At 31.6% G+C, this 27918-nt stretch overlaps 1 protein-coding gene and 1 long non-coding RNA gene across 5 annotated transcripts in view; one reads left to right on the plus strand and one right to left on the minus strand.

Moving 5' to 3' along the window:
• The window catches only part of LOC147809408 (uncharacterized), a 67414-nt gene that overhangs the window by 2740 nt on the left and 36756 nt on the right, over positions 1-27918 (plus strand). The window contains exons 1-3 of one of the 2 annotated variants that reach the window (XR_015433737.1): positions 20505-20585; positions 20691-20768; positions 23139-23235. This is a non-coding gene — a long non-coding RNA (uncharacterized LOC147809408). Of the gene's footprint in view, positions 1-20504; positions 20586-20690; positions 20769-23138; positions 23236-27918 lie in introns of those variants that run through there. The other variant, XR_015433738.1, reaches the window with a different exon arrangement.
• The window catches only part of LOC107455517 (fatty-acid amide hydrolase 2-B), a 37146-nt gene continuing 20948 nt past the window's right edge, over positions 11721-27918 (minus strand). For all 3 annotated transcript variants that reach the window (XM_087164042.1, XM_087164044.1, XM_087164043.1), the window contains 4 exons: positions 27627-27746; positions 23137-23288; positions 17458-17553; positions 11721-12813 (listed from right to left, as the gene is read on the minus strand). In XM_087164042.1, the coding sequence (XP_087020168.1) occupies positions 12232-12813; positions 17458-17553; positions 23137-23288; positions 27627-27746 (950 nt within the window). In that variant the 3' untranslated portion in view covers positions 11721-12231. The remainder of the gene's footprint in view (positions 12814-17457; positions 17554-23136; positions 23289-27626; positions 27747-27918) is intronic.

Below are 27918 nucleotides of genomic sequence, written 5' to 3' on the forward strand. Positions count from 1 at the left end.
TCAGTGACTCCATCTATGACCAAGAATACGACCGCTCGTATCTACCAGTCATCGCTGCGATTCGAACCCGGTTCTTCTCATTGGAGGGCGAATGCTCTATCCCCTGAGCCATCATGGCTTTCCCCAGAGGTATTGATTTGTTTTATGTATTTGGAGGACTTTGTGACCCTACAGATTTAACGTGCATCTATCACCATTTACTACACGGGGAGTTTTCCCCCAGCGGGGATCGAACTCACAACCTCTTGGCATGGACCCCATGCCCCAACCAGGATAGCCTGGTTGGTAGGGCATGATATAAAAGTAAAACAAATATGGCGAGTAGTTTGCTTATAGGAGCTATTCTCCTGCATCCTTTCAATTTTGTCCTATTTATAGCTCAGTTTGTTTCATTTTCTGCGCGAAAAAAAATTGCATCCGTTTTTTGACTTTTTTTGACATTTGTTTTTTGAGCACAAATGTTTTACATTATATATAATACACATGAAATAAGGTTCCCAAATGGTATTCGTGAAATTTTTGATTTCATGGGTTAATTCTGAGAGGGCTTTTTTTTTAACCAGTAATAATTTTTGAAACCTGTATTTGTACTTCGTTCCAATAATCCATTGTTTATTTAATATTTCGATTGCCTTTATGGAGTTATCTAAAATAAAACTGATGATATCTGATGAAAACTGATGATGAAAAACAAATGATATCTTGAACAAATTATAAAAAAATACATGTTTTTATGAAAAACTGCATAAGTATTTCCCATTGTGTCGAATCAAAATAAAATATCTATATAAGAAAATATGGTTCCCTGGTATAACCAATTTGGGGCAGTTCTTTTTAAACATTCATTTCAAAAAAATCCATAATTCGGCTTCTTTGTTTCATTTCCAGTCTACGTTTATACACCAGAAACAAATTGAGAACTAGGTAGTGCTCTAGGAATCGGACTGTCTGACTCAACTGTCTGACATAAAACTTAAGATTGTTGAATTTGTAAGATTGTTGTTGTTAAGATTGTTGAATTTCATCTTTCTTCTTAAATATTTCCAAAATAATATATTATTGATACGCTCACAATTGTCTTCATATACTTCATTTATAAGTCGATCATTTAGCGTTCAATTGCCCTAAGAAAATGGGAAGCGCAATACTAGAGGGTTCCTCTCCTGCTGACCTACCCACTGCTTCCGTAGTTTGCTTCAAATTGTTTCGCAAATAGAGCACTACATTTACACGTTAGATGCTTATTCATTTTAGTCCAGTTAGGTAAGCATGCTCTTTTTAAAATAGGATATTAAAATATGCCACATAAGCATCCTGCTAAACTAGTGATTTCTAAACGTATTATTCAAGTTAAATATACATTAAAACTTGTTTTATATTCATTTAAAAAAATATCTTCTAGAAGTTTCCTGTATTCAAAATTATAAATTTCAGTGTTTGGAGGCAACAGTTTTAAGTCCTTTATTGTAACTAACATGTATAAATAAAAAGTTAGTTTAAATTATTAGGATATCTGCGTAAATTAATAAATACAATGAAAACCAAATTGTTTTTTTTTTATTTCCAATTTCGAGAAAATTAATCAAGTACAACAAAGAAGAAAACTAAACATCAGATGGAAACACAAGAAGTAAAAGAAAGACTGAAGTCATTTCCCCATGAGCTCTCTCGAACGCCAATATTAAGCAGTCTCGGAGTCAAGTCCGTGGACTGACCTACAGCAATGGAGATGTTATCGGTTCATAGGTTCTTTAGAATGACATAGTCGGCAATCAGGATGGTCATAGATATGTAAGTGATACAAGTGCTCTCCCTGGCAGTCGTGACCTGTTAGGAGATGAAAGAAGGCTACAGCATCTCGGCGGAGCCTGTTTGGTATTGACTCTAAATCTGCCTCACTCCGGTTCTTATTCTTAATACTATCTCGTAGCTAAGAAGAACTTGAACTAAATTCGTACTTGTCCGCCAAGAGGACACTTCACACTTTTATCTGTAGCTGCGCCCGTGAGCACCTGGAATGATGGCGTTGTATGTGCGTAGCCAAGAAGATGCATTCATTTTCAATATGTATTTTAAATATAGTTAAATGGAGTGGTAGGACAGTCCAGAGCAATTTGGTTGAATCAACTGAGTGCTCTTTCGAGAAAGAAAGTCAGCCTGCTCGTTACCGCTAATGCCACAATGACTGGGAATCCACTGGACGCTTTTGTTCCTCTGTACTAGAAGCCTGATGAGCTCCCGGCATTGGTGTACCTTCTCTTCTCTTCTTCTTGTTTGAGCTTTTTAGATATGTGGCACCTCTGCATATGTTGCATTTTGTACCATGCTTGATGTACCTTATCCAGTAAAATGTTTTCTTAGGAACTAATTGCTTGCATTGTAGCCTGGGAAACAACTTTTTCAAACTTATAGGGAATAGATAATAGTTTCTTCAATGCAATAAATAAAGCCTGAACTTCTCCCTTAAAAGGGGTACTACGTAGACCTACCTTCTTGTGGTGCACCCAGGGCAACGCCTAATGCTGTAGAGTGGTCTACAATATTCGACATGCGACCTCGCGAAAACAAAAGTGTAGAACAGTTTGTTTATTTAAATAAACTGTTCACTTTTTTCCTATCATTTCTTCCCACTTATCCCTTAAAATGTCATTGGTTTCTCAACAAAAAAAAAACAACAACTTCGTATTTATATTTAAAACCATAGGGGTCATCGTCACTGTTTTGGGTTTTAATTTTTTTTTGAACAAAAGCTATAAAAACAGGAGCTTCAGCCCCAAATAACTGTTGATCTAATAATTGGATGTTCACGTACTAAATCTCAATCTTAACGTTTCGAGAGGTGGTCTCAAATTTGCAAATAGTTAGTGCCGCAGTATTTTAAATTATCAAGTCAGACATGAAAATGTACTTTCTCTTAATAAGCAAACCTTTTGTTCGACTGGATTATGATTTTTGACTGCCATCATATATAGGGGGCAACCGCAATCTGGAAAAAGTAATCTCACTAGTTTTGTCAGACAAGCAGTCGAAAGTTTGGAACCCTTTATGTTAACTTTACTTTTTTCTTATCTTTTTTAAGCGAATTAGAAGCAATTTTGCAGTCAATTTTTGCATACAATCATAATATTCGTGTATCTGAAGAAAATTCTATAGAAAATAATTTTTAATAATTACTATAATTTTTATTTATTAATAATCAAAAAAATTTGAATTGTAAGATTTTCAAATTTTTAGATCATTTTAAATAATGTAATTTTAATGGAAAAATACAAAATCTAAACAAAAACAAGAGAAATCGAATTTTTTTTCAACAAATTCAGATATTTAAATTTCGATTTCTCTGGAACTATTTAACCGACTTGGTTTAAAGTTTCATATTTTTCTATATAAAATTACATAAATTGTGTATTTTGAAAGCAAAGTGTTATGCGTGATTGTGGAAAATATTGACGCTTAAGAAAAATAATTATTAATTAGAACTAATTGCGAGGATCGGTGAGCGGGGCCTGGTATTATATAAAAAAAATAGTTCCAAACTAGATTTTTTTATTAGCATAGCACTCAATCACTTTGAAATTTATTAGAAATCTTATAATTTATACACATTAAGAAAAACACAAATTTTAAGTAAAGGCATTCTTATTTTTTTCATAAGGCACCAATATTAGCATTTTGCTTGCATGTTTGGTTTCTGTGGTGAAGAGTGTAATTTAATTGTTTTATCATTAATATTTTATTGAAAAAAAATAAGGCATTCGTGAGTACCGTAATATATACGAACAAGTTGGAGAACAAAGTTTCTTTTAACGACTGCTAAAGAAGATTTTTGTATGGATCTTGGATATTTTCACGTCCCTGATTTTAAATCTGCAATCGCTCTTTCTACAATTTTTAATTGATAATTTTATTTTATTTTCTTGTTGTCAAAAGGTACAATTTTTAAAACGTTATATATTACAGGGGGTTGCATAAATGTTGACTTCAACAATAACTTCTAAGGGTGCAAGAGCAAATCATCAGGATTAAAACTGCTTAAGAAATCACACCTGGCAATGTCGTAATACGCTAATAGGAGTGATGATGGCGCTGGGAATTAAATAGTATTGGTCGAAGAATCATATAGGATATTAATAAGTAATATTCAATAATTTTTTGACACTAAGCGACAACAAATAATCTCCGTTTGAGCCTTTATTTCATTATTTAAAAAAAAATTTAATATTAGAACTAAATATAATTAATTAATTAATTTAAATGTCCTTGTAACCAAATATATCAGATGTCTCATTCCAAAATCAGATATCAGATATATTAGGTGTCATAATTCTCTAACAATTTATTATTTATTTTTTTATACGACGCTAAGAAAATTGCAAATATATTTCCTGTACAATAGAACCTTGATTATCTGACCCTTTTTAATCGGAATATATCTGATGATCCGAATAGATTGCGAAGTTGTTGTTCTATTTTTATCTGAAAGCTTAGTTTTTTTTTCCTTGATTTCCCTCGATTTTTTTCCTCGAGCAGAATGTCCTTAAGGACATTCTGCTTATGGAAAGCAAGAAATGTGATCTTCGAATTACCCATTTCCCTTCTCAATTTTTTTTGAAGAAAAAAAATTGCAAAACATCATAATATTTTTTTATTCCATTAATAAATACATGGAACTAAAACAAAAAATAATATAAAAATTTTAAGTTGAACTTTCAATTTTTTATGTGTAAAAAACATTTAATTTACCATCAATTTACTATTCTGAGTTATCTCGGGAAAATGAAAAAGGTTTAATATTAGTCTCTGTATGATAGTTTTTAAAACAAGAGACAACACAAACTTTCCAAATACCAATGGAATGATGCATCATTTTTTTTTCTTCTTTTTTTTATGTAAATTCAGCAACCATCATATATGCAATTGCACAAAACACGTTTGCAGTCCCACAATCCAACAGCATAGCTCCCAAACAAAACTTGGCAAACTTCCAATCACAGCAGATTATTATTTTATTATAATTATTCATTTTTTTGCTTCCGTCCGAGTAAAAAAGTGATAAAACCAAACGTACTGACAAATTCTGCTACGCCCGAGTTTTTTCGGGATAATAAATATTTGCAATATATACATACCCGGGTTAACTCGGGATAATCAGAGAAGCAGTTAAACAAAACCCTCTTTCTATTGCAGGAAAAACATAGAATTGAACATTTTATTTGAATAACAAATAAACATTTGCTGGTTAGTGAAGTTAGTTACTTTGGGTTCTACTAAAGAAATCTGAAAGTTGCAATTTTCGTTGTTTTATTCGATATTTCATAATTATTCGACTTTCAAAATTCACGATATATATATATATATATATATATATATATATATATATATATATATATATATATATATATATATATATATATATATATATATATATATATATAATATATATATATATATGAGGGATATATACCCTGAGGAATTAATCTTACTTCGTAATCATGATGATAATATTAATTTCAATTTTTTGGATTTGGGTATTATGAAAGTTGAAAATATCTGCTTTGTTGATTTATACGATAAAAGAAATGATTTTAATTTTAATATTAATAAACTAGTTACTTGGAATTCTAATGTTTTTAGGAGCATCTATTTAAATACCACTTTTAATGAAATGAACAGAATTAAAAGAATATGTAGTAATATTTATTTATCCAAAATACAAATCGATAAACTCTTTCAAAATCTGATAAAAAACAATGGATACCCAACTAATGTAATAAAATTTTATATAAAATCATTGAATTAATCGTATATTTTGGTGGATATATTTTCTAAACATTTTTTTTGTTAATTTTTATGATTTTCCCATGTGCAAATCCATTTCAGGCCAAAATTCATTGCCAAAATTATTTACTAAATAATTTCTTTGTTAATTTATGTAATTTTTCCATGTGCAAATCCATTTCGGGCAAATCCGTGGCTATAATTATGTACTAAAATTTTTTCTTTGTTAATCTTTCCATGTGCAAATCCATTTCGGGCAAATCCGTGGTTAGAATTTTTTACTAAAAATTCCTTTGCTAAATAATTTCCCTTGTTAATCTACACAGTTTTTCCATGTGCAAATCCATTTCGGGCAAATCCGTGGTTAGAATTTTTTACTAAAAATTCCTTTGCTAAATAATTTCCCTTGTTAATCTACACAGTTTTTCCATGTGCAAATCCATTTCGGGCAAATCCGTGGATAAATTGTTTGCGAAAAATTTCTTTATTAATTTATATAATTCCATGTGCAAATCCATTTCGGGCAAATCCGTGGTTAAAATTATCTGCTAAAATTTTTTCTTTGTTAATTTTTCCATGTGCAAATCCATTTCGGGCAAATCCGTGCTAAAAATTATCTATTAAAATTTTTTTTTGATAATTTAAATAATTTTTCTATGTAGGGGAGAGTGGGGTCAATTGTAACAGGTTACGATTGTAACACAGCAAAAATTTCGAGTGTCGGGTTCTAGATTTGGTTCCTAGGTGGCGCACAAGGTGTATTTAATAAATCTACATGTACACCCCTGATGGCAATCATTTTTATGTACTTTTGAAAGAGTTAGATCACAAAAGATATTTTCACGCCACGCAAGTACTTTTTTTGGTATTAGAATATTATATTGTAACAAAGTAATTTTGTTTAAACAAATAAAAATTAGTAACCGAATATGTAAGTGGACACCTTAATTAACATTTCAATAAAAAAAAAGATTAGTTTTGCTAATTAACTAGCATTGTTTTTAACAAATGAAGCTGAAATGGCGTCTTGGGGACAATTGTAACAATAAGTAAAGGGACGATTGTAACAGCTGAAAATAAATAATCTTATGTTTACAAACCATTACTTAAGTCTTTAAGAACCACCAATAGTTTCCTATATCATTTATATTATGTTGCATGTGCATTATTTTATTTGTCACCTTTCACAGCATAAATTAAAATTTTTAACCCCTTAAAGTTAAAAGCTTAACCCTTTAGGTCTCTGCTCATTATTATTTTTACTCCTAAAATATCACTAATATTTTGATCAATAAAGAAATATATCACAACTATGATACTATGTATAATTAACTATGTTTTAGTTGAATTTATGAACTGTTACAATTGACCCCGTAAGTGGGGACAATTGTAACAAGTGCTCGACTGTCAAAAATTGTTAATAACTAATATAATAACATTTAAAATTAGGCATTTATTTTTTTTTCTAGTAGAGGATAGTCTACTTTACTCGTCTGTCAATTAATACTAATAACACAGGCCTGCGATGAAAAAAATACAAGAGGTCTGACAGATGAACTTAATGTATTTTTTGGTGCTGAAATGGAAAATAATAATGAAAAATGTCCATCACGTCACGTTTTTTAGAAAAATTCAATTTTACTGGAATTTTAACGAACATTTACCATAAAAAAGTTTTCGTTTTTGAATTTCTTCCCTTCTTGACTGACCAGCATTCTAATTTGGTCAAATCTATAAAAGTACCCCTCTATCACTACTTCTTGTCACTGTCCCTCTCTCTGTAACAATGTCTTCCTACCAATAGCGCCGTGAGAATCCTTATCTAGGTCCGCTGACCTCTCAGAAACCCTAGAAAGCGTGATAGGGAGTCATTTTAAAGTTAGCTTTTTCTGTGCGTTTCGTGAAACATGGCTTTGAGTTCAAAACATTGTGAAAATTTCCCAGATGACTTTTGTGATACATGCGGCGAATATAATGCTGTTAAAAATCGCATGAGGAGCATTATAGACTATGTAAGACAACTTTATCTCGCATATTTTGGCATGAAACTCGGAGATCAGGACAAATCTTGGGCACCTCATAAAATTTGTGTGCAGTGTCTCAATGATCTACTCTTATTGCATCAAGGAAAGAAGACTGCTTTACGATTTGGAATTCCTATGACGTGGAGGGAGCCCCAAAACCACTTTGATGATTGTTATTTTTGTTCCAGTCATGTTCGTGGGTATAACCGGAAAAATCAACGACTAATATCTTATCCTGATAGCATTCCATCGGCCATACGCCCCGTTCCTCATGGACCTGATGTGCCTCTGCCTCCAGCTGAATTACCAATCATCTCTCAAGAGTCTTCAGACTCGGAACATCCAGAAGTTCAAGGCTCCGATATCGAATATAAACCATCTCTAGTCGGTTTACCTCAGCCCTCCTCTCAGGTTGATCTTATTGATCTGACTAGAGATCTTGGCCTTTTGAAAGAGGCAGCTGAATTGTTAGGCTCCAGACTGAAAGAAAAAACTTATTGGCCAAAGGAACATTATTTTATTGGTACAGGAATCGTGAAAAGGAATTTATTAAGTACTTTGATGAAGAGGAGAACTTGGTCTATTGTTCTGATGTTCCTGGATCAGCAAATTTAATGTCATCTAAAGATGAGTGGAGGCTGTTTATAGATTCATCTGAAAGAAGCCTCAAAGCTGTTCTTCTTTATCATAGGAGCCAGTATGCATCAGTACCAGTTGGACACTCAGTATATTTAAAAGAATGCTACGAAAACCTGGCTCTCGTCCTGAACAAAATAAAATATATCAACCACAGTTGAGATATTTGCGCTGATTTGAAAATTATCTCCATGCTTCTTGGTCAACAAGGGAGATTTATAAAGTACCCGTGTTTCATTTGTGAGTGGGACAGCCGTGACAAGACTCAACATTGTGTCAAAAAAGAATGGCCGAAAAGACAACGTTTTGACCCAGGTACCAAGAACGTTATTCTAAACAGCTTAGTTGATCCGAAAAAATTACTGTTACCTCCGCTACATATGAAATTAGGTGTAATGAAGCAGTTTGTCAAGGCTGTTCCAAAAGATAGTAATTGTTTCTAATACCTATGCAAGAAGTTTCCCGGTTTATCCCAAGCTAAGTTGAAAGAAGGAATATTTGTTGATCCAGGGATATTTGTTGATATCTGCAAATTCATGAAGGATAAAAAATTTGAGACTAACATGACAGAAACGGAAAAAGAAACTTGGGCTGCTTTCAAAGATGTCGTCAGTAAATTTCTGGGTTATTCCAAGGATCATGATTATAAGGAAATTGTAATGAAAATGCTGGACAAATTTAAAACGTTAGGTTCCTTCATGAGTGTAAAAATGCATTTCCTTCACTCACGTGGACTTTTTCCTTGAAAATTTAGAAGTAGTCAGCGAAGAACGAGGGGAAAGGTTCCATCAAGATATCAGAGATATGGAGCGTAAATATCAAGGAAGATGGGACAAGAACAAGTTCGCTGACTACTTTTGGATTATAGCTCGGAATAAACCTGAGATTAAGCATAAAAGAAGATCATCAAAAATAAGTTTCAGAGGAAAACGAGTATATACTTAAATAGAGAATTTTCTCTTTTGTTTTTTGCTTGCTTAGTTTGTTTTGTTTTTTGTTTTGTTTTTTGTTTCAAACTTTCATATACACATACACAATATTTGTTATTCTTGGTTAATCGTCAATTTTACGTAAGTTATCTCAATAAAAACAAATTAAAATGGTATGTTGGTGATTTTCTTCTAGAAACTGATGTAAAAATGTTGAACACAAGGAACTTATTGTTTTATTGCAGAGGTGACTTCTGCGGTCTGGTAACAGTATTTTTTATTCATTCTAACCTATAAAAATTAGCTGATAGCTCAAAAATCAATTTTCTTTCACAAGATTAAATTTTACATAGATCAAAATGAATGAAGAGAACAGTTACCGGTTAGTACATGCAAAATTGCTTGAGAGAATTCTTTTCCAAATAGGATTTTAGTAAAAACATTAATATCGATTTTATAAAAAATCCTGATGTGATTGGGAAAAATGAAGGTCATTTTCGAAATCAGCACATCAAATAACATATAAATCAACAATAACCTCTCTTGTATTTTTCAAAAAGTTCAATTTCGCAGGCTTGTGTAATATATTGGATTTTTTGTTAGTTAAAAATAGTTAAGTAAAAAATGTTACAATTGACCCCACTCTCCCCTACTAATCCATATCGTGCAAATCCGCGGCTAAAATTATTTGCAAAGCAGGCAATTTATGTTTCTCTTTTCTATTTTATATTTTTTCTTAAATAAACATCTATCTTCTGAAACTATTTATGATCAATTTTTAAAATTATCCAGTATAATATTACCTTGTGCACATCCATTTCGGGCCCATCCTTGGTAACTAACAAATCAAAACTCAGAATAACAAATCACTTCAGCAGTGCAGTAAGAACGACACTTTAGAACCCTTTTGTTACACTCAATTTGCGCTTTTGTTTTCATATTTTGTAATCTGGCAATCTTTCTGCGAAAAGATTTTTAAATCATTCTTGAAAAATAACTGTCCATGTAAGTTTTGCTACTCGCTTTATAGTCCCCCCTTTTTAATGTTTTTTCTTTTTATTTTATTTTTTCTTTTTATTTTATTTTATTATCTGTTTTTACATGTTATATTTACTTTTTATGTTCTATTTTTTGTAGTTATTTTATAAAAAAAACGACATTTTTTTGAGTGCTCCTCACACTATTGTATTAATATATTTTGCTTTGGCTTTATTGATACAATATCAGAAAGCACTCTGTTTTGCGGATATAATCGTGTGGGCTGAAGAAAAGATTATATCTTTTTTTTTCCGGCTTTTTTTCCAGTTTTTTAATTAACATTTCACTTTTTTTTTTTTTTTAAATAAAATAATTTTTGTTGTTTTTTTTTACTTATTATTTCCCACCCCCTTTTTTTCATATGTCTATAATTTTTCTTTGTTTTATTCTTCATTTTGAACTTATCTAATGAGTGCTGTTTACTTGCAGCTTAAGCGCAATAAATGTTACTTATTGTTTTTCTTAACTTTCTTAGTGTTTTCTTGTATTTATTTATATATATATATATATATATATATATATATATATATATATATATATATATATATATATATATATATATATATATATATATATATATATATATATATATATATATATATATATATATATATATATAGCTTCTTCTATAGCTCTGCAGACCTTCGTGCCCTGGCTTGTTCCTCAATTCTATTCCATTCTCTTTTAACTTCCCCCTCCACCTACTGTTTTTCATAATTTTCAAATCTTCAAGAACGTCGTTCTTCCACCTTTTTCTTAGGCGGCCTTTGGGCCTGGTTTCCAAAGGAGTGCAGTTGATTATCTTTTTCTAGCCGTAATTATTGTCTCTCCCAGCCATGAGAGGCGCTGCAGTCTCATAAAGCGAACAGTTTTTTTCCCCTTAATGATTTTTCCATTCCATTTTCTCCATTCGCCTCTATCATTAATAGGTCATAATATTTTTCTCAGGACCTTTCATTCAAACATCAGTAGGTCATTTACATCTCTTTTGGTCATTGTCCAGGTTTCACTTGCATATGCCACAATTGATCTGACAATAGTTTTATAAAGTCGCATTTTTAAAGATTTTACAAACAATTTATTTTTCAAAAAGTAACTGTATAAAAAGTATGACCGGTTTCCTTTAAGAATTTTTGTACGTATGCAAATTTTGCAAAAATAAGGTGTACTGTTTAACATATTTTACATCTCGTTTAAGCAAACTATACTATTGTCAGAGCGTCTACTTAGTTAGATTCATTAACAGTTTATAAAAATTTTTGAAAAATTATTTTAGGCTATAAATTTTGCCAAAACTACATTGATGTAATAAACAGAGCATTGAAAGTATTTAATATATTTTTGAAAATTATAATTTATCACAAATAGTTTTTTTATGCATTAAATACTTTTTGTATTTTGAAATCTGATAATGTATAATGAATGACACATGATAGATGGAGCCTGTTAACTGACTCACTCTCGCTGTTAATATTTGTCTGAACACTGTTTTGACACTCGATGCCTGGAAAGAGGATCAAGTGGTTTTGTTGCGTAGTGATCTCTGCTTGTTTTTGCAGCAAACCACAAAACCAGTGCTTGAACAGATTTGGAAAAAAGCTGTGGTGAATATTCACATTTTGCTATAAGCTTGGTTAACAGTTAACAATAAAAAAAATCAGTCAAAAAATGACTAGTAATCCATTGTATTATCTTAAGAAACCTTTCCAGAAGTGTGGAAACTGCTCTCCTGTCTCTCCACGTGTCTAAAGCTAGCAAGATTCCTTCTTAAACAGATACATAAAATGTTTAAGAAATAGATGGAACAAATTTCTTGTAAAGCATAATCAACTTGGTGGAATCCAACCTCCAAATAACTTACTAAGTTCTTTTGCGCAAGTTAAACTCAAATTATCGTTGTTCATAGCAGTTACTATCTGCATACCATAAGGCATTCCAGATCGATTTGATCCTATTGGGACCTGAGTTACAGGAAAGCCAAGTATGGAGAATATAGCTGACCATACTGTACTATAGAGATACGGTATCATTTGGTAAGGACGAGGTGCTGAGAAGAAAATAGTCGGGCATATAAAAACAGAGTTTTCATCCAACATACTGTCGAATTCTTTGTACATATTATTCTGGTATTTAGTGTAGAAAGGGATATTTTCTTCTTTGTATAACAATGGATTACGCAGAAATGCAAAACCAAGTAAAATCCAAAGAGAGAAGTTTGATTTTCCAAAAAGAAGTTTTAGAAACTCTAAAGGTACGTTGACTTCACTCATCTTCCCAGCAGTAGAATTAAAAACAGTAGGTTCGGAACTTTTAACTAAGGAATGATGGACCATATTGGGTGCAAGGTTCATTTTTATATTAACTTCTTCTGCTGTCGCACCATAGATTTGTACGAAATGATGGATTGCCTAAAAGAAAAAAAAACTGTGATTAAATTAACTAGAAGAAAAACAAAACATAGTATTTTTTACCTGTTCTTTAACAAATCTTTTCACAAAAGGAATTTTACGTGCTCAACTTTTTATTTTGGTTCTAGCTCGAAATCAAAAAAATTGAGAATGCGTTTGGAAAAATAGTCTTTGACCAAAATGCATATTTAACACCGGGAAAAGTGAAAATACTGGTAGAAGAACTATTTCAATATTAGATAGTATTCGGGATTAGTTCATCTATTCTCAACAATAACAATTCACTGTAAGGAAATTTATCGCGGCTAAGAAGCAATTCAATATAAAAATTGCATCCGTTAAAAACAATTGGTAGTTATGGATTTTTATTATTCTCGGAAAAAAACTGAAAAATGAAATTTATTGTTACCAGTTTTTACTCTGGTGCACTGCCAAGATGAGACAATCTAGCGTGACCCACCGGTGGGTCACCCCGGCGTGAACGTGTTAAAAAAATTGATATAGTTTAAAATACGCGTTGAATGTAAAAGGTCACAGCCACTACAGAAAATAGACTTGGCTTTTTAAGAAAATGTTTGAGATATCTAATTTTCCAGCAAAATTCAGTTGGCGCAAAAGCCAAAATGCCTCTTATTTAGCGCTTTATTCCTTAAATCAACATATTACCGACTCTTTATGACTTTGTTTCTGGCTTACACGTTAAAAACCAGCATGGTTTCTAATATTCATGTTTTGTTCTCCCCGAGCAAGCATACCGGATTTACCAGTTGCCACATAAATTTTCTCTCGTGATATGGGCGCCAGAAGCTGTTTGTGCCCTGAACCAATATTTACGATCAACGGTCTTTTGCCGAGCATACCTTAGATTGTTTTTCCTCTTACCGAGAACTATCATCAACATTAACTCATTTCTCAGGCTGAACTTCTCAAAAGTAAAGATCTTTTGAATTTTGCCTGACTTTTTCCGACAACAGAGGAATAATAATCATCTATAAAATATAGTTTTTTGAAAAACTTAGATTTCAATTCTGTATTTATTTCTTTTTAACCCTTTGACGGTTAGGGAAAAGAGCAGTTTCCGTTTACTTAATTTGCGCAGTATTATGAGTAAACAGTAGTCGAAAGTGGCAGCTGTTATCCCCCACCGTTCTTCCGAAAATGTCACCCTTCTCTGGCGATGGCGTAGATAGCTCCCCTCACACGTTTTAAAAATTGCTTAAAGTATTCGTAGTACATAAATAAAAATTTTTACGTACTTTAAAATAATTGATAAATGATAATTATTAAATAGTAAATTATAAATGATTATAATCAATTATATAAATAATAATAGCTCATTATAAATATGAGACAAATATTAAATTGAAAGGACTAAATAAATACAACAAATGTAAAACTTTATGAAGCATTTAAATACAGTAATTACCTAAAAATCTTTTTGTGTGTGACATACTTTTAAACATGGTATACATGGTGATATACTTGATAAGCTTTCTATATCGCAATCATTATCATAATTATCTAACTATCGCTTTTGAGCCATTTTACTTTACAAACTCCCTAAAAAACGCACCAAAATACGCCTAAAAAGAACAAGATCAGAACCCCCCCCCCCTTCATCATGAAAAGAAATTCATGGAACCCTTACTGCCATCTGTATACAGTAAAACTAACTAAATTTCGCGAGTAGGATTCGTTTGTAACATAATCAATGCAGAATAATAGTGGCGTACGAGCTCAGCTCGTCAGCTCTCATTGGGGAAAAATTTTCACTACGCGAGTAGTGCTCGTTTCTAACCATTTCGGTCGAAATCTTGCTCCCGAGCCGCATTATGAAGCACGATTCGATTGCGAATTGAACCTGTTTATAACCATCAAAGGGTTAAACGAGTTTTATATATGCTCATTTCTGCAAACATGTATTTCGTGCAGTCTTTTTTCTTTAACACGCAAATTGAGTTATGTCCTATTTAAGGGTTCATATAATAGGGTCAACTGTTCGCCATTGGCGACCTATATATTTTGGGCGGCGGCTAATTTTTTTGCTTTTTGATAAAAATCTGATGTAAAAAAATCATATCCGAGAGTTGAACAAGAGCGATATTTTTTCCCAGATCTCGCTTGTGTTTTCAACAAGTATCGGTTAAAAAAATCCAATTTTCCCTTATCATATCCCTCTCGCGTATTCTTCAAACTTCGGATTCCGAGTTTTGAAATAAAATCGTGTTAAAAAAATAGGAATTTAAAACAATCATGTTGAAAGTCACAGCTGTAACTATGGAATTATGATTGCTATCCGCATGGATTTACAATGAAATATCATAAGATGAAACTGACGTGGTAAAAACGATTCGAGATTCAAGATTCATGAATAAGTCGCAATAGTTTCATATTAATAATATTGGGATATAAAAAATTACGTAGAAAAAAGTGGTTCAAAAAACAACGTGAATTCATTACGGAACAAATCAAATACGTGCATCCAAAAGTTATTATCAAATGCGTGATTTGAAATTAACTTGTCGTAATTATATCTTATTAAAAAATCGGCATTCAGAAAACTGTGATGAAATCTATAACAATAATCTAAAAAAAATTGATTTACGCTAAAACTGGTGCAAGATCAAGCCCACCATCATTACGAATTAATATCGTTTTATAAAAATTCAAAAATTCAATTTTATTTCAGAAAAATGATTTAAAAAATATGTTTAGTCCAGAGCAATTGCCTAATTTCTGAGCGAGAATCTTGATTTCGTAATTTTCCTTCGAAATTTGTCGGGTTCGGAAAACTCGACAAATTTGCGCACCACTTTATTAAATCCCTCCTCCCCCCCCCTCCCCAAAAAAAGTCCTAATTTCGGGTAATAGCAAATTCTCAGATAATGCGCATATATAATTATACAAACATAATATTTTGAAATTATGCAGAGATTTTTAGATATTATTTTGATATTTCTTTCAATAAACTTTATATTTCATTATTATGTCGTAGTAAGTATTTCTTTCATTTGTGATAAGCAGTCCAAATGTAAACATTTAATATTTATGCATCGATGCACTCAATAAAATTTCAAATTTAAAATAATTTTTTTTTAAGCAATGGAAATGGGGGATGTGTTACAATTTTCTTTGGCTATCCATATTTTTTACATTCTTTGAGCCTTTATCCCAATTTTCAAAGGCTTAATTCCAACTATGTCATTTCTTTGAAACACTCAAAGAAAGTAAAAAGTAAAAAGTTCACCAAAGTCAAGAGTTCACTAAAGCATTACATATTTTTCCTAACTTCGTAAAAGAATGAATAAATTTAACATTAAACTAAATTTAAGTCAAAAATTGATCAAACAAAATTAAATAGATCTAAAATATTATTTGGCCAGTTTTTCTCCATAAAAACAAACTTCATCTTAACGCAGATAAAAAATAATTTAATTTCTCTCTTTATCAAATCATCCGGGGCAGGATAGCCTGGCTGGTAGGACGCTTGACTCACTTCCGTGTGAACGGAAGCTGGAATCCAGCCGGCCTGAAACTATCCGTGTAGTAAATGGCGACTGGTGCACGTTGAATCTGTTGAGTCACAAAGTCCTCCATGTTCCCATAATAAATTATACCTCTGAGAGTACTAGATTGGAGATTGATCGTTCTCTGGTTCAGCTCGAAATTACGATCTGTGGACGTACTGACAGGTCCACCCTATAAACGTGTGTGATGTATGGGTGTGGCAGAAGTCGAATTCTTGGCCATAGATGGGGCTACTGGAAAACAAGAACAATTGCACTCCCAGTGCCTAAACGGTCTACGACAACAACATTAAATCATCCACAAAATTTCTCAACTTTTTGTCTAGTGGTTTCAGAAGCCATAGTCTGTTTTAAAATAAGAGCTTTTAGTTATGAGCAACTTATATTGTACGCAACTAAATTAAGAAAGTTTATCATGTGCATTAAGAAAAGTGTATTGTTGATTTAATCAAATTTTTAATTAAAATATACAATAAAAGTATTAAAATTAGATTTTTTTTTCTCCGTAAATAGGTTTTTCGGCCTTAATTGAGTTAAAGAAATGGGGTTCCTTGGCTCCCTCCCAAACATATAGAAGCACTTTAAATTTATAAATTTAATTTCATTAGAATTTTGATCAGAAATTTCTTGAATATTAGCTGTTATATTTACTTAAACGCTTATAAAAATCTTTTATTTTTTTAAAATTAAAGTCACTCTGCATTTAAATTGATTCTGTGCCTTATGTGTAATTCATATGTTGGTTATATAATATTATATAGGACTCAAACGAACCCTTCGATTTGGAGTAATTATAGATGAAGAATATGCGGGTATATCCTAAATATAACTGACGGTTTTCTAAAATTTGTGGTGACAGGAAAACAGTGGAGAAAGGAATAAAAATTGTAGCTAATATATATGACAAGGCATACATATTTCTACTTGGAGATCTGGTTTTAGGACATTAAAACCGGTTTTAAATTTTTGGTTTTAGCTCATAAATTATATAAAAACACATCTTAACACGTCAGATTAGATTACGTCATGAGATTGCAGGTGTTGTTTGATGTTTCCAAAATATGGTAAAGACTTTTTCATTTAATAATTTTACACATTGAATTGTGGTTATACTAACCGTCATCATGGATTTCAAAATTTCTTTATCTAAAGTTTCAACCATTGGATGATGAACTTTGGTTTGATAATAAATCTTCAACTTCTTGAAATTCACCTGCACAAAAATAAAATTTAGACTTATCGAATTTTAAATACATGCAGTTAAAATATCACTCAGAATTAGTCAAATATTCTGTCAAAAGTTTTAAGGAAGAAAAAAAACTCTATAAGGCTATCTATAATAATCCCCACACTTGCAGAGATGCCAACTGCTCCGGACACGCCAAAATAATTTAAAAAACGGTAAATAATTACAAAGTAAATTTCGCAAATACACTTGTACTTGACTAATTTTGCCTGTTTTTTAAAAGGTTTAAATTGACACAACTATTAAAATTGGTGAATTATATAAGCCTACGAATAATTTGGAAATAGTGGTAGATAAAAATCTAATAAATTGAATTTATTTAACCAAGAATTACAATTAATAAGCTACCACTTAAAAATATTTATTCGCTGTCCGGAGCAAGTTGTCATCTTCAGGTCTTCAGGTTGTCATCTCAGGTTGTTATTTTCAGGTCTGGCAGAAAAACCTTCCTTTTTTCGTTTTATCTTAGAGTTTTTACTTTTTCAAATATATTGGTTTTTTTTTCTTATTTATTTACTGAAAGAAATAGCTGGAAAATAATCTACAGTTGCTGCGATAATCTGCAGCTCGTACTGGTTGCTGGAAAGTTTCTGTTACCAGGAGGATTCCAAACTTTTGCAAAGATCTTTTTGCACCCATTTATATTCTCTTTAAATTGAGTTCTTTTTAGATAGATAGATTTCAATAAAAACATATTTATACTTCCCTCAATTCTGTTACCACTAAAATACTTTTTCTCCAAATTTTAGCAATCCTGCGAACTTTGCTTTTTCTAATAATTGCTGCAGAAAATTGTGTTCAAATAGTAGTCTTAAAACAGTTACATAAGTAGCTTTTTTTCGGTTTTGTCGATTAACTAATCAAGCCCTCGTCCTCTGCCCTTACCCACTCAGAGAACCAGTCCAAAATCAAAAGCCATCTATCAAAAAAGTGGAGTGAGCAAGTGGACCCATCTCATAACTGGTATGCGGACAAGGAACCGGGCTCTTCATTTGTTCATATAGGTCAGGGATGGGCAAACTTTTTTGGTCGAGGGCCAAAAATCAAGAAAAAAAAATTTTTGTGAGCCAAGTAAAAACTTCAAAATTTAAAAAAAAAAAAGCGATATACAAGTTTTAATTTAAATAATTAGTGAGATGATGGAAATTGCGATTTCATTTTTAAAAGTTGCTTATATTAAGGTTGGAAGCGAGATGTGCTTATTTTAATGCTAAAGGCTAAATGCTTCTCTGTTAGCCTACTTCTGAAATGATTTTTTCTAAGGTTCATAGTTGAAAACTCTTGTTCACATAGATAAGATTAAGCAAACATAGCACTGACTTCTGGGCATGAAATATTAAATTTTGGAAACTAGCTTTTGGTAATGATTCGTAAAACTTTGGCATATTTAGAAACAACTGCTTCAGATGATTGTTAGATTATCCACTCTTTGGAGCGTAAAATGCGCAGTCTGCCAAATGTGAAGTACGATTTACCTATATTAGATTCCATAAGTCAGCTCCTCGAGAAAGACAAACGCTAGTTGGAGCCAATCTACGGCTATTCTATAAAGAACTTCTGCTTTCAACATTTTACCAATTGAAGCTGTCTGCGCTAACTATTTCCATCAATTTATGTTTTGTAGAACAAAAATAGAGAAAGTAAAAGTGTCATCAGTACTTTGTTAAAAGAGGAAAAGCAGAAATAATTTTAAACGTAGTCGATGAGAAAATGGATGTATATTGTTTATATTTGCCACTGATCGGCAAATAAAAATTCTCTCCGCGGGCCGGATAAAATCTTCCGGCAGGCCACAGTTGGCCCGCGGGCCGTAGTTTGCCCATCCCTGATATAGGTGATAGAGCGTCTCAAACAGCAATTTCCAGATTGGCAAGTGGACACACGAATAGTCTCTCGTACTTTGAAGGAAGAAAGACTTATGCAGTTTGCTCCAAATGTGAAGCCCAGCGGACCTCTGCCGAACATATCCTTGACTGCTTGGGCCTTTCCAAGGAAGACTTATACAATACTCCACTTCTTGTCATCGACTTTTTGAAGCTCAACAATCTATCGGATCTTGTCTGACTCCGTCAGACAATTGGAGGACAAGGAACAACAATAACAAGCCCAACAAATTATCGTCAGATTATTGAATTACGATAAAACAGCTATTATTGAATCTAGTTTTTATTGAAATTTTTCGCAATAATTATTAAAAAAAGCGAAAATAAGAAAAAGAGAAAGTTTAGTTGGTTGATAGCACCATTTCAAATGAGTACAAACAGCCAGTTCATAAAGAGAAGGCAAAAATAGCAGTATATAATGTAATTTCCAAAGATAGGTTGCATACGATTTTCAAATCTAGTGATATAGCGTAAACTACCCTGTGAAGGAACGCTTGACCTTAGTTCCTCTTCAAAAAAAATCTTAAAAATTTCAAAATTTGTAATTTTAGTTGAAAGATAATGTCTACATATTTGTTATCAAATGCAAATTTTGTAAAAAAATTTTTTAGGGAACTTACATAATATTGTTTTAAGCTTTTGGTGGTTCAAATAATAAGTAGTAAGATTACCAAGTTAATGAACACTTAATTTTGGGAATTTTTTATGCTCTTTAGAAATTCATAGGCCATACAAATATCGAAAACCGACTTTTCTTGGAATTATAACATATAACCACAGTTAACGTGGAAAATTTTACTTTTATTTAAAGTCACGAAATAGAAAGCAAAGTGGTTTTGAATATAGAATTGAAAAACATTGTTTTTCATTTTCTTTCTCACAGTTTGATAGTCTATTCTAAATCATAAATGTTTATCATTGTGTAATCAGATGATGTTTTATTATTATTATGATTTTATCACTGCTTGTTTACTCTTTCCCAACTCATTTTTTAAAGCTTTTTTTAAATCTTTTTAAGTATTTCTTTTCTTTTCATCATACTTTCTTGCTTTAACTTTTTTTCAGCTCTTTCAATCTCTTCATATTCTTACCATTTTTATGAAGTTAATGCAAAAGGTAATTTATTTCTTTTTCTTAGGCCTTCCGCTTGTTTCCCAATACTATTTGGATAATGTAAACGTTTCTTCAAAATTTCTTCTAATTTTCCAGTACTATTTCTAGAATTCCTCACTGGGTAATAGATGTGAGAAAAGAGTTTCGGAGTTTAAGGAAAATCCACCTCTCATTGACTTATATCTAGTGAGTATTCAACAGTAGTTACCATTTTCTGACTTTGATTACTTATGGAATCAATTTCTTTTTCAACTAAAAATGCCTTAAGAGGACTTATCTCAAAATCAGTTTACAGGATACATTAATTTTAAATTCAAGTTGTTTCAGCTTCATTACCAAAGTTTGACTTAACCAAATACTCCTTTTGAAATAAATTTTTTCACATTGAGAAAAGCACGGACTATTCGATATTTGAGAGATTGGACTGTTCTGTCAATGTTCCTTTAAAAATTTGCAACATATCTTGAAATATTTCATTCTCAAGCTTCTAACGAAATTGTGCATCGTTACTCTCGAAGTATGCGCTTTGATGATTCACTTTCTTGCTCATTAAATCTTTATGTCTGTCTTGAATGTATTTGTTAAAACATTAAAGTTTTCAGTATCAAATGGAAAAATACCATATTTCTTAAAAGCATTTTAAATTTAAATTTCATCTGTTTATGCCTCAAAAGTTCATTTAAAAATGGATAAAAAATTCCCTCTACATATTGTTTTACAACTCTTCTGTTTTCAAGATTTAACTGAATATTTCCATGAAGCTTTCAAAGTTCGAAATACGCCTACATTACAAGGCTGAAGTGCTTAAGTAGAATTAGATAGAAAGCTAATCCAGAGAATTTGCTTTGATGAACAAAACTTGTTATGTTCCAAATTGATATGAGATTTATGCCCATCCAGAAGAAGCAAAATTGGGAATTTGATAGCATTTTCAATTATTCATGGGTAGAAGCATATGCAATATATTCGTAAAATGTCGCTGTGCTCATTGATTCACTTCATGAATCACTTCTTCCAATGAAATGTATAGCAGGAACTGATTCTGCAATACTTCGAGGAATTCTTCAGTATAGAAAAACTACCATTGCAGGTACTTTTTTTCCACTAGCTGAAATGTAGCCTGTTGCTGAAATATGGAAAAAACTGTTTTCCTTTCCTAGAAACTATATAATGTAAGTCTTTATAATTTTTAAATTCAAAGATATTTCCTGTTTAAGGGCAGTATTCAACTCCTGTTTAGTTAGCATTGTAGATACGATCACTTTCTAAAGGGATGCCAAGGCAACTTTTCTCTTCAAGATTCCTCTAAAATTCTTTAATCAACTCTCGAATATTATTCTCTGTAAGGGAAGTTTTGCCTCTTGAAATTATCTTCGCATTTCGCTGAGTTATCAGTAGACGTCTTAAAAAAAACTTCATCCGTTTTTTACCCGGATGATTGCCTTTAAATGTATTTTTCTTACCTGTTTCCTTCATGATGTTAAGCCCGCATTCGGATAATACTTTAGCTAATTATTGGCACAAAAGCCTACAAAGAAATGTTCTATTCAAGTTTTTATTACTATATTTATTTAATTTTTGATGAGAAAACATAGTTTATTAAGCTGTTTAACTTATGATGTAACTAACCACAACAATTATAAAGATAAATTATAAATAATTTATAATTATACTAGAATTCCCAAATTTAGCAATTAAATTAGCATTTCGAAATGAAATTATTTTATAAATTATTCATACAACATTTAACAGAATTTTTGGTGTCTTCTATATCGAAGAACTACTAATTATCTTAAAGCCATGTAAAATCATATTTCATACCCACTGTTCATTCACTGGAAAATCTATTCCCGGAGAAGAAACATGCCTGTTCCTTCACTGGTTAGAAGTTGTTTTTTGTATTTTTAGCAGAATTATGATGTATGATATGACTAAAGATACAAGGAAATTTTCTTTTATTTTTATCAACTTGGAAAAATCCCAGTAAAGGAACACTTGTTCATTCATTGGTTTTTCATTGTTGCAATCCAGTAAATAAACACCCCTTTAATCGCAGTACTTGCTTACGCTATGTTGCTTAAAATAAATAAAACGTAACTTCAATAACCATATTTTAAATTCTCTTTTTCACAGGGAGAAAAATAAAACTATCACGTGCAATTAATTTCACTACAAACTAAGGCTCTACTTCAAACGGATAACTACAAACGCTAACCTTATAATTTTGTTAAAGGAGCAAGGTGTTGCACAGATACTAACAAATTCAAAATTTTTTCCCAGAGAAGACAATATGACCAAGTAACCCAATGCATTGTCAGATGACTTCCTATTGATAGGTAGAAAGCTGCCATTACCAATCAATCTAAGTAAAAGCTTGTAAAATCTTATTTTTAAAAAATATATATGAAATGTACATACACTGGGGTGTGCTCACTCATTGGTTGGTTTACCCTACTCAACCTCCGCTCCAAATTTGTGATTGTTGTATTGCATTACAATGTATAGACCATTTTTTTGTGTCAGAACATTAATACGTTTAAAAAATATCTCTTACAGGTTTATTAAATTTCATTCTTTCATTATTCTTTGATATGAGAGCTTCCATCATAGTTGCGAGATCTTCAGCATACCTGCACAATGGACCACTTGCAAGGTATGGCAAAACACTTTCTGCTTGAATGAAACACCCTTTATTTGGGACCAAACCTGCAATTTTGAACACAGACAAATAATTTTTATAAAGACTAATAAATCATATAAAAATGCTCTAAATTTACACTCAGTAAAGAAATCTATGAGGTTTCCCGCGAAACAATTTTATTTTATAACAAGCGTTGAACAGCCGACATTGACAACTTTTAGTTTCGACTATTAATATTCCACGCTGTAGCCTTGTAACTTTAAACCCATTACAGAAGACAAGAAAATTCCTGGATCATGTGTTGGGAAAAAAATTGCTTTCGTGGAGGTCTTTTTTACGGAACTAACCGGCATGTTGCGTTACATGTAGAGAACGGTTAGCCTGACGGCAAGGGGACCCTAACCCATGATCCATTTACCACTCAAGGTCTGGTTTCTTAGGACAAGCTCCTTATCTGGGCGTCAGCGGGACGTCAACGTTTCGCTGACGCCAGCAAAATACTGATTTGTTAGCTCAAAGCTGGTTTCTTAGAACTAGCGCCTTATCTGGGCGTCAGCGGAAAGTTGACGTAGAGCTGACGCCAAAAAAATACTTTTTTGTTAGCTCAGCGTGAGCAGTCGGTAAAACGCAGACATTATCTCTTATTGCGCATGCGTTAATAACGTAAACAAATATTTATTTTGAATTTGTATTGATTTTGTTTTTGTCGAGCAGTGTTTTAGAGAACAAATAATGACTTCGTCCAAGAAAAAACACATTATAGCTGAGCTAAATGAAGAGTGCTATGTTTAATGAAGAAGCTATGTTTAAGGTCAAAATTAAAATCTTGGCTGATTTCAATGTGCTGTTGGATGTTGTCCGCCATTGCTTCTGTGGTTAACGTCACGTTGTAATCCAACTGCAGTTGAGTTGGACGGCAATTGTAGTTAAAGATGATCGTTCGATGACGTATACTATCAAACTCACAAATGGACCAATCAGCGCTATCCTCTAATGTCTGCGTTGGACCGACTGCTCACGCTGAGCTAACAAAAAAGTATTTTTTTGGCGTCAGCTCTACATCAACTTTCCGCTGACGCCCAGATAAGGCGCTAGTTCTAAGAAACCAAGCCTTGAGCTAACAAACCAGTATTTTGTTGGCGTCAGCGGGACGATGACGTCCCGCTGACGCCCAGATAAGGCGCTTGTCCTAAGAAACCAGACCTTAAGAAACCAAGCCTTCGGGATGCCATAAGAAACCTGATTCCACAGTATTTATTAAACTGCATGTATAACCGAAATAACAATAGTGCCTATTACCAAAATTTATAAAGCATCATGGGCACCCAAAAATAGTATTTACAGTTACCCTAAGTGATTAAGTGTCATTCCTTTACATTTTAGAACATACCTTACTTTTTTTTAATTTCCCCGATTAGTTCACACTCTCCCTATATCTCGTTCAAATTTCAAATAGTTAATAAATTACTATATATACATCCATACAAGTTCAGTTACATTTTTTTCAACTTTTAGTGGATGATGTTAATACAGTTTTGATGTTAATGCAGTTTTTTCAAATATTAATTCATTAATTAAATAGGGATGAGCGAAAAACAAAATGGAATTTTCTGATTGAGTAAAACGTTATTCATCGTTTGAAATTTTACTACAAGCCATGCAGTTTCTCATATATTTTAAAAATAACGTCAGTGATAATTTCTAACTTGTAGCTCTACTAGAACAAAAAATAGTTTATAACGCGCATTTAAATATGTAATCTATTATATATAATTCTCTTACGTGGCTCCCAAATTTTGGCTGTATTTCTTTTCCGCCGGTGGCAACGTTTGCTTTGTTTTGTTTACGTTTTGAAAACACCAAAGCATTCTGCCTTTTAATGATGTGTTTCTGATCTAATATATATAATTCTCTTACGGGGCTCCCAAATTTTGGCTGAAGTACTTTGTACAACTAAATAAGATTCTTTTCACAACACTTGAATATTTACTTTATTTTCTTCATATATCAGTCGGCAAAGAATACTGTTAGGTTAAAAAACATTTCGCTAAAAAAATAACGAATTCTAAAAGAAATAAAAATAAACAACTTAAAAAATAAAAATGCTGTTGCCAGCCATAGAATTTTTTGAAAGTTAACTTAGTAAATCAAAATGACATAGAAACGCAACTAGATCAAAATTATGATACCTGAGCGCTTGACGTAACAAATCCTTCAATTCTATAAGTGTTGTATCGCCAAATGCCCAAATTAACAATTGTGTTTAATAAAGAAATTCTATAAAAAGTTTTAAATAAACAACCTACTTCTACAACTGCTTCTTGAAGAACTTGGCTCATTGAATAAAAATATTGTTTTAATTTTACAGTACTAACTTTACTTCTACTTACATTATTGCTATGACCCTCTTTCATTAGATTTTACAACTTCATGCTAAATTTGAAGACTTTAAGTTGTTTTGTGGTTGAATACTGATATTTAGAAATGTGTACTTAAAAAAAATAATATTAAGAGGTTAGGAGTTGCCTCAGAAAAATTTGAATTGTTGAGACTGAATTTAATAATGGAAACAATCATTTTTGTGAAAAATTGAATTGTATTGCTGCCATCAAAACTAAAAATATTGTGTTTCAACTTAACAATACTACCTTAATTTTTACTATGATCCCTTTTTTATATATATATATGTATATATATATGCATTTTAGAACTTCATATTAAACTTCTGTTGTGTGTCTGAATACTGACATTTAGAACAAAATTAAGGTTTAGAATTGCCTCAGAGAAATTTGAATTGTTAACAATGAATTAAACAAAAAGTTATATTTTAGCTGACAAATGCTATATTATAATTTTAACTTTTTCTATGACTATACTCATTTTCTTTGTTTTTTATTCATTTTATAATTTTGTGATAAAATAAAAAATTTATAGTTGTTCTGCTTCTGAACACTGATGAAAACACAAAAGGATGGGCTTCATCAACAATCAAAAATATATACATTTATTTTACAAATTCTATATTATTAGGGTGGCGCACTTCAGAGAATTAAAAATGCAAAATTATCTTCATCGAAGCCGATGCTTTACATCCGGCGTTCAGTGGCAGACTACCATTTCATATTGTTTTACAACACATGGCTTTAGCCCTCTGGTGGGAAAGACTTTGAAACAAAACTTATAACAGTTACTTTTCTCAACAACTGAAATTTAGAATAGTGTGATTAAGAAAAATATGTGAACTGTTTGCAATTTCAAATTAATATTGAAATGTACAGGTTTAGAATTTTCTACAGTGAAAAGTTTTCGGAACTTCAGTATTCAAAAACGTATACAAAAGCTAGATGTTAAGAACGTATCCAATGAGCGAGCAAAGCGAGCATTGGGTTGCGATGCAATCCGAAATGAACTGCGAAAGCAGTTCCGGGGGTTGGTGAGCGTTAGCGAGCAGGGGGCGAAGCCTCCTAGTTATTTTATATTCGCTGTGTCAAATTTATACTTTCATAGTTGTTTTATAGTCTTTTTTTTCAATTCCTATTATTAGTTTACACTCTTCCTATATTTATATATCTTGTTCAAGTTTTCAATCTTTAATTAAATAATTTTTATTCATCCACTCAAGTTCAAATACATTTTTAAAACTTGTAGTGGATGACACTTGATGTTAATACAGTTTTTTTAAATATTAATTCATTAATTAAGTTTAATCATTTAATTTTAGTTTCATATGGGTGAAAAAATTGTAATTATTTAATAAAATGTTTCTTTGATGAACTAAGTTAGAATTAACTTAATTTTTTTTTTATATATCTTGTTTTATTTCAGTTAGAACCTTTTACCAAAATTAATCAAGCATCATTTACAGTATGGTCAGTTTTTGCATTTCCTTTAAATGAATTAATATTATCTCTCCATTAATTTTCCTTTTCAGCATGTAACGTATTTTTTCCATGTTATTTATCGCTGGTTTTGAATTAAATAGTTTTATATATACATAGTTTTAAATCATAATTGTAAACAAAATAAAAATGTGGCTTCAGACAACTTTAGAAATACTAATTTGGTGTCGTTGTTGACCTATACTCGATTTTATCTGACGTACCGAATAAAACATATTCATATATTAAAGAACGTGCAATATACTTTGAAATAGTCAAAAGTCAGAAGACATCACTTAACTCTTAAAATTCTTTATAAAATAGAATCGCCTACAATTTAATTTATATCAATGGCTATTTGGTATGAAAATAATGGAAACCAATTTTTAAAAAATTCATTATTGAAAATTTCCATTTTCCTCTCCCGGTTTTGGAGTCAGAAAGGGAAACACACAGACGTAAACATTATGAACAAACTCTTCACTTCAATTTATTATTATAGAAATAATTAGAATTATATGTTACCTCTAGATGGCTTATGAGCAAACAACCCTGTGAAACATGCAGGAATTCGTACACTTCCTATTAAATCATTTCCTAGTCCAATCACTGAACCAGCGGAACTTATGAGAGCACTTTCGCCTCCTAATATAATATAAATGATAAGAGCATTATAAATATCATGTATGATACGCGCATTGTAAACATTTATGTTAAGAACGTTACAAATGATAACAAATTGATTGGATCTGATTCAATATACACAGAAGAGCCATTGCATTATGACCACCCTGCTAATAACATGTAGGACCACCTT

Source organism: Parasteatoda tepidariorum, chromosome 5 (assembly GCF_982258835.1).
Source record: "Parasteatoda tepidariorum strain Cologne lab strain chromosome 5, Ptep-v5.0, whole genome shotgun sequence".
Classification (NCBI taxonomy): Eukaryota; Metazoa; Arthropoda; class Arachnida; order Araneae; family Theridiidae; genus Parasteatoda; species Parasteatoda tepidariorum.